Here is a 7,917-nt window from a genome sequence, read left to right on the forward strand (position 1 = left end):
GTGTGTGTGTGTGTGTGTGTGTGTGTGTGTGTGTGTGTGTGTGTGTGATCTACAGCTGAGATAGCTCCTGGGCGGGTGTGTGCCTGCAACTCACCAGGAGCCCAGAGCAGGGTAGACAAAATTACTTGCCACGCTCTGCTGTGTTTTATAGAGATTTGTAGGAGATTGGTAAAGCCTAAGTGACCATATTTATAGAACTGGAAACAAGAAAAAGACCTCTGCGTGGCAGTAACACTCACCTTTCTCCCCTCTGCGTGTGCTTGCAAGGCACCCTACAAGGTAACATCGTGGTTGCCTCAGGCAACCAGTACACCTTAGTTCTCACCCTCAGAGTCAGAAATGGCCTTGTGACCAGCTTACGATAACAGAAGTCTGTAGAAATAAGCTTGCCAGTTCTAAGTATCTCCTCAGGTAAATCTATTTTGCCTTTCTCCCTTGGACTTGGTGCACCTTCTTGACGTTGAACATGGGCCACTGCCCTCAGTTCTTAGCCGTCTCGAAGGAGCAAGGATGAGCCACATGAAGGAGCCCAGCTAAGATCAGAATTGTTGAATAGATCTCTGTTTAAACTACCCAGTTACGGATCTTTTAATGGATGGCTGTTGTTTTAGCCTCTATTTTGAAGTTACTTGTTATGCAGTGCAAATTTATGGAAACATCCCTCATAGTATCTAACCATTTAAACAAGGGCAAGATCATTGATTAGTGGCTGATGAATATTTGTAGTACAGTTACCACTCCCTCACCTAACATAACTGTGTAAGTTATTTTAAACACATTAAAGAAGACATTAGAGAGATGTGCCAGCTGACAAAGTCCCTGTCACATAAGTGTCAGTCCTGAATTCAGATCTCCAGCACCCCTGCAATAGCATAACACAACAGCGTGACTTTTACTATCAGGCCTGGGTTGAGTGGGAGAGACAAGCAGATTCCAGTAGCTCATTGCCAAGACATCCTAACCAATCACTGAGCTCCAGTTTGAATGAGAAGTCTTTTATAAAACAATAGCATATAGACCCATTAAGGAAGATCCCCCTTTGGGTCAATCTTAGGCCTACACACACACACACACACACACACACACACACACTCATGCACACAGAAAAGCATATACAAAACACACATGATAGAGATAAAGACAGAAACACATTAAAAGATAAAAAGTATTCGGAATATAAATGTCATCCCTCAAAAAGTAATCTAAAAAACATAGACATTTTGCAAGGATCACTTGACTAGATTACATTAGAACAGCAATGGCGAGGCTTCTGCCAGCACAGAACTTAACACAATTTTTTTTCTTATAACTTTGTGAAGTAGAGGCCTATATGAATAATACTAACACAAGTGTTTCTACCACAAATGCTTTCCAACATGAATTCTGACCACTTTTAATAGTATCCCATCTTGGGAGCTTATAAGACATAAATGATATGAATTGTGTTTTAATTATAAAGAAGATTTAACAACCACAAGTTAAGATAAAAAGTAACATAAACCAAAGAATACAAGCTATGAAATAAAAGCCTTTCTATCTTCTGTAGAACTTTTAACATTAAGAAGTTTGTGAGTGCTGGGAAGGGTGGTCCAAAATTTGATCCTAGCACTTAGGAGGCAGAGAAGATCTCTGTGAGTTTGAAGCCATCCTGATATACAGAGTGAGTTCCAGGTCAGTAATGACTATGTTGAGAGCCCTTATCTATCTAAAAAAAAAAAAAAAAAAAAAAAAAAGGAGGGGAAGAAAGCAGAAGCGGAAGCAGTGGAGGAGGAGGAGGCGGAAAACACATAGCATTAGTAGTTGGTTGTGAGTGCATATTTATATTACAAAGTTGGCCAGTGCCTTTATATCAAAGATTGAGTATTCCCCTTTGGGTCACTATTTTTACTGTCTACCATGTACAAATATCCAGTGGTGGCAAAAGCTACTCCCCAGAATCTGAACAAACAGTCCATTTGTGTAGGACTAGCTATGTACAAGAACTGTAGCAACAAAATTGTTAATTTACATCACAGTGTTTCATCCACATATTATTAGCAGGTTAAAATGTCCCATCGGAAACAAAACAACTCCTAGCCTCTCCTGACTCATTTGAAGGGATTAGTCTACTCACTCACAACAACAACCAAAGAGCAGAAAGATCTCATCTTGAAGTGCTTACAAGGATGATGGTCTTGAGCTAGCTGGTCTTCTGAGAGATGAAAATGGAGAAAAGGTACAATCTTAGTCCTTTTTAATAAGGAATGCATCTAGGGCTGGAGAGATAGCCCAGCAGTTAAGAACACTGGCAGCTCTTGCTAAGGACCCAGATTCAAGTCCCAATTCACAACTGTGTGTACTTCCAGTTCCAGGAGATAGGACACCCTCACACAGATATACATGGAGGCAGAACACCAATGTAAATAAAATTTTAAAAATGCATTTATTTGTCCCTGATAATGAGGAATGTATGTATTTTGTTTCTAAAAATTATTCTGGAATACTCAGTTGTGCTGAAATGCTATTTAATATAAACTCTTCCTGTAGGTAACCCCTCTCAAAGTCAACAAATGTTTAAGAAGTTGACCAAGCTGAGTATTCATACCACACTTTTAATCCTAGAATTCAAGAGATAAAGACTCGAAGATCTTCGAAGTTTCAGTGTAGCATGGTCTACATAGTAAGTTCCAGTCTAGACTGACCTATATAATGAAACCCTGCATCAAACAACAACAATAATAACAACAATAAAACCCGAGCAAACAAACAAATTAACAAAATTCCCAAACAACTAAAATAGAGAAGTTGTCCTCTCAAAACTTTAGATCATGTTACGATTTTTGTTAGATTTTATAAAAAGTCATCTTGCTGTGATGGTAAAAGTATACATTTATAATGTTGGCAGTAGAGTAACACAATTAGAAGTTACCATGTAGCTCATCTTCTTTTATATAGTTTCACAAAGTGGTTTACGTCCTACTATAAATCTGAGAAGACACATAGGCCATCTATAGTTTATTCATATAAAATGACAGTATGGTAATTCATGCTAGTTTTTTCCTGAAGGACCTCTAGATATTTTGTTCTATTTAATGAGCTTCTCTTTGCTTCTCAGAGGGAGTTGGTGCTTATTCATCTTTAGAGAAGATAGACCCTTGAAGCTTGTCTTCTCTCTTCTTTCTATTCCAAGATCACATGACACCTCTGATTAGTGAAAATCCTTTACATAAGTGAAAGAATATTTTCATTACTTGTCAACTCCCCAGAATACTATCTATGCAATAAATTGATGAAATCTACAAATGAATAAGCAATGAATGGATCACACACACACACACACACACACACACACACACACTGCTATTAGTCAAATTCAGGCTCATCCACATCTGTCTGTCCTGTCTCACTTTCCCTGATCTGAGGTTTTCTTGAACATGTCAAAAAGGCAATAATTGTGAACTGACAACCACTGAAAGTGCATGATCGTTCTTTACTTGTTTTTACTCTTTACTTTTTCTTTATTACTTCAATATTTCAATGTATAGTTTTAGTATCTATATGTATAGTTTTAATACATATATGACACAAGTCTATATGATAGCCTAGAGAGCCTTTTACAATGAATCTTGTATGTCTTAACAACTCAAATATGTAAGTTGATAAACGTTCAAGATAGAAATAGCATTGTAGTAGTAATAGCTTTCAAGATAGTAATTCATGAATAATTCAAAGCTTATTATAAAAGAAGAACATGAAAGATTATGGAAGATAATCTCAAATTGTAAACAAGTAGTACATTTAGTAAAAATTAGGAATTGGGACTACAAAAATTATATTGACTTTATTGACCTCATTTCTAATAGTAATAAGAAGCACAAGAAAGTTGGGAGTAAGAAAAACAAATGGGTAAAATATTTTATATCTTTTCAAAACACAATCCAGTCTATATCTAGAAACTATTTCCTTCTATTTAATTTTTTTGAATGCTTCTTGGAATGTCATTTCTGTATCATATTGTTCTTTCCTGGAGCTTCTGCCTTTGGCAATTAGAACTCAGCAGGAAAAAAATCCTGAAAGCAAGTTCTACACCTGTTCCAAACACAAGTGGCCTACTTCTGTCTGCTGTGACAGTCCCAGGCAGATTGCAGATGTAGTTTCAAATAAAGATTCGAAGATGTATTTTATAAAAAAAGACCAGGCCATTTTCTTCACCCACCTTTCAGTGGTGAAGCTATACAATTAAGAGACTTTCTGTTTTATACATCTTTGAGCCCTGAAGTCAGAGAAATTAAGCAGTAGATAGATATACTGGTGGGTAGATCTTGTGCTTATCATTTTATAGTTTTTATCTCTTAAACTGCCTGAAGGTTTATTATGTTTCCAATTCTAAGATAAAAATAATTAGCTCATCCAGATAACATTGACTCATATGTCTTCTACTCAACCTAGCCTGCTGGTAGCCTTTCTAAGTGAGTTTATTCTTCTTAGCATTTACATTTCAAAATGCTTCATGATGTACCACCATGTACATGGTGTATATATTTCATAACTGCATATCTAAGGCTAAGTGAGAAGTTGGGTAATGTTTTCGTGCCATATATAGTTTATGTAAAGCACGGACACAGGTCATTGCTGTATGTTTCCTTGATTTCTTACTGTTTTTTTTAAAAGTTATTTATTCACTTTACATTTTGATTGCTGCCCCCCATCCTGGTCCCTCTCTCGAAGTCCTTCTCCCCACTCCCCTCTTAATGTAATATATTCAATATGTAGACATTAAAAGAATTTAAGAAAAGTGTTAAGGAGGTGATGAATTAGGAACAAGGTTTTATTCCTTTCTTATAATTCCAACCGACCTTAAAAAATGAAACAGGCTAATTGAAAGGCAAATGAAGAGTAAGAAAAAGTGGAGCGGGGCTAGGAATGTCATTCCGGGAAATCAGTAATTCCTGCTAGTACATGAATTATCAAACTTGAAAAGTAATAAAACATTTATACGGTTATACTTGCTTAAAGCTCAGTTTGTGAAAGTAAAATGTTGTTGTATCCTTGGAAAGGAGGAACAAGTTCAGAAAGAAAATTTTAAGTGCATGCTTATGTTACAGGTTGATAGTCAAACATCTTTATGACATAACTTCTCTTCTAGTTGCTAGCCTTAAGTGACACTTATGACATCAGTGTTTATGACAGGTGCAACAAGAAGTATATTGGAAAAGGATATCCTCAAATAAAAGATAAAAGATAATTAATATTTCTTTATGGGATAAGCTTCACTTCATTTATATTTTTAAAGGAAAAATATACAAAATACTGCTTAATGCTGTAGATTTTATAGAAAAGAATATGGTTAAGGCCAGATGTAGCTCATTAAATTTCAAGATCTTTAGTAAACAGAAGTAACTCTGTGGTTATGGGAGCATACCAAGAGAGTATTCAAGCAGTTGACTTCCAATGCCAACTTTTAAAATCTAAGATTTTTAAATTAATTGATAACAAATGCTAAAATGATCATTTTTACTAGCCAACTTGCATAACTGAAACTAAGTTTTAACCAAAACCTCTTACAGATTTAGAAAAATTTAGATTTAGATGTTCTGTTTTACATAACCTATATTTCCAAAATTTCTAGTATACTAAGTTCTGAATTCAGACTCCATACAGTCTCATGGTGGGCAATTAATTCTCTTGATATAATAAAAAGTATTTTGTAAAGCTCAGGTGATCCAAATTATTTTTCTATAAACAATGTTCACATCTGTAGTGTCCTCCTCTGTGTTCCTAAGAAACTACTACATGATTTATGATCATCTGTTTAAACATCTTAGCTTCTCATTGGACTCTGGATTTAACTTCCTTGTTCTCTCAGAGAGGATTCTATTGAGCTGTGAAACTTTACGAATTCACATAATATGTGGCCACAGAAGTAAGAGTTTAATAAAAGTATGTTGAATGAATTAGTGAAGTAATGACTGAAATAAGCTAAGAAGTTCATCTGCAGAGATATTCAACTCCTGTCAAATGACAATTAGCTTGTGGAGAGGGCCAACCATAGGCTCACTAGAAAGTTATCTATAATTGTTTAAAGATATAAAACATATTTGTGGGCAGTGGTACTAGAACATGACTAAGAAACATGGGAGAATGATCATTTAAAAAATCAGCAACTTATTTCCACTCAGGCACTATATTCAATGGTAAGTTTCTCCTTGGTGCTTAGAGAATCTTAACAAATTCTGACTATTATGGATCTAACAGTTTCTGCAACCTGTTACAAAAGTCTATAAAAGCAATGTGGAGATAGAATTTCCCAGTGGTCTTGATCCTTCAAACTGTGAAACTTAGAAACATTTGTGCCATTTTAATTTGTAAGGAATTGTATAGGGAATGTCTCCTTTGGTCAGGGTATGTCCCTTTGTTATGGTGTCACAGCAGATGATGTTCATCTTGTGTTTATGAGACTACCCTAAAGTTCCTGGGCATTAACAAGGAAGATCACAGGAAAAATCAAGCCCCAAAACTTATACTGAGCCAGCTCCTGGACTGGTCTTTATTTATCACATTACCACACTACAGTGCTGAAATCAGGTTCCATACTGAAAAAAAAAAACCCAGATCAGATCTATAAACTATAACTTAGTTCCACAGTGTTCTTTTTCTACACATTTTAGAGCTTCCAGCATGAGGAATGTGACCAAGTATTCCATAAGACATAAAGTGAAATATGGATCAAATTGGGAGGTTTCAAAGAAGAATGTTGTGTTAGTGAGTCTGTACCTCGCTCTCCCTTTGAACACTTCTTTCTTTGTACTATACACGTTCTTGTCTCGCTGGTTGGGGGACACAGGTTACCCTTGGCTGAAGGATGTTGTAGTATATCTCGGACCCGTGTTTCAGTCCCTCTTTTGAAGCCACATGTTTTTCCTTTCTTCATGCATGGACTCCACGGACTCCACTCACTGGCCTCGCAGTGTACTGCAACCAAACAAAGTCTCAGTTGGCTTCCAAGCACAGGCAGGATTGTCAATGAAACAAACAAACAAACAAACAAACAAACACAAAAACCACAGCTGATCCCGTCATCACATTTAAGTTTCTAGAATAGATTCTGCAGATCAGAGTTGGGAAAAATAACATAAATAAGGGGCAGACATAGAATTTTTTTTATTACATGTGCTGTTGTTTCTTCTCACTGAATTGGAATTCTGCAGTGGACCTGGTTAACTCCTAATCAATGTTTTGTAAATTTCCTAACACTGCTGTAACTCGTGGGTGATTCTTATAGAGCTTGAGGGATATTGTAATTGTTGACTAGATAATTAAACATTTGCAGATCTCAGAATTATCTGGAGGGTCTGATAAAGCACAGGATTCTGAACCCCACCCTAGAACGTCTGAGGACGTTTCTAGCTTGGAGCAGATGTGCCTTCTTAATGTAAGAGTTGTTATGTGCAGACACGGGAACATCATTAGGTTTGAGAGCATCTGTGCTAGAGAATGGCAGGCAGAAAAGGAATCCAGGTCCTTGTGCCCTTCCTGCTTCTCATGCTATGGAATACCTAAACATTATTTATTACTCAGTAAATTCCCAGCAGCGACTCTAACTTCAGTGAACTTCTGGTCAGTGACAGCTAATAACTTGTGTCTGGACTGGATGTCCTTGCGTGGTTCTTAAAGGGCAGGGTGTGCCCTTCTGAAGCTGTTGTTAAGATTTGTTTCCTTTGTGTGAGTGTAGTTTCTCTGCTTTTCATTAATACTTTTCCTGGGTTTTTGAAGCAGATGTTTGTTCTTTTAATGACACCCCAAAAGTGCTATTTTTCTTTCCTTTCATCCCTCCCTCCCTCCCTCTCTTTTCCTTCCCTCCCTCCCTCTTCCTTCCCTCCCTCCCTCCCTCCCTCCCTCCCTCCCCCTCCCTCTCCCTCCCTCCCTCCCTCCCTCCCT

The 7,917-nt window shown here is 36.9% G+C and overlaps 1 protein-coding gene across 2 annotated transcripts in view; it reads right to left on the bottom strand.

Annotated features, from left to right (window-relative positions):
* The window catches only part of Rspo3 (R-spondin 3), an 82,192-nt gene that overhangs the window by 39,488 nt on the left and 34,787 nt on the right, over positions 1-7,917 (bottom strand). For both annotated transcript variants that reach the window (XM_028766463.1, XM_028766464.1), the window contains exon 4: positions 6,754-6,951. In XM_028766463.1, coding sequence (XP_028622296.1) covers positions 6,754-6,951 — 198 coding nt within the window. The remainder of the gene's footprint in view (positions 1-6,753; positions 6,952-7,917) is intronic.

Source organism: Grammomys surdaster, unplaced genomic scaffold, assembly GCF_004785775.1.
Source record: "Grammomys surdaster isolate TR1022 unplaced genomic scaffold, NIH_TR_1.0 168, whole genome shotgun sequence".
Taxonomy (NCBI): Eukaryota; Metazoa; Chordata; class Mammalia; order Rodentia; family Muridae; genus Grammomys; species Grammomys surdaster.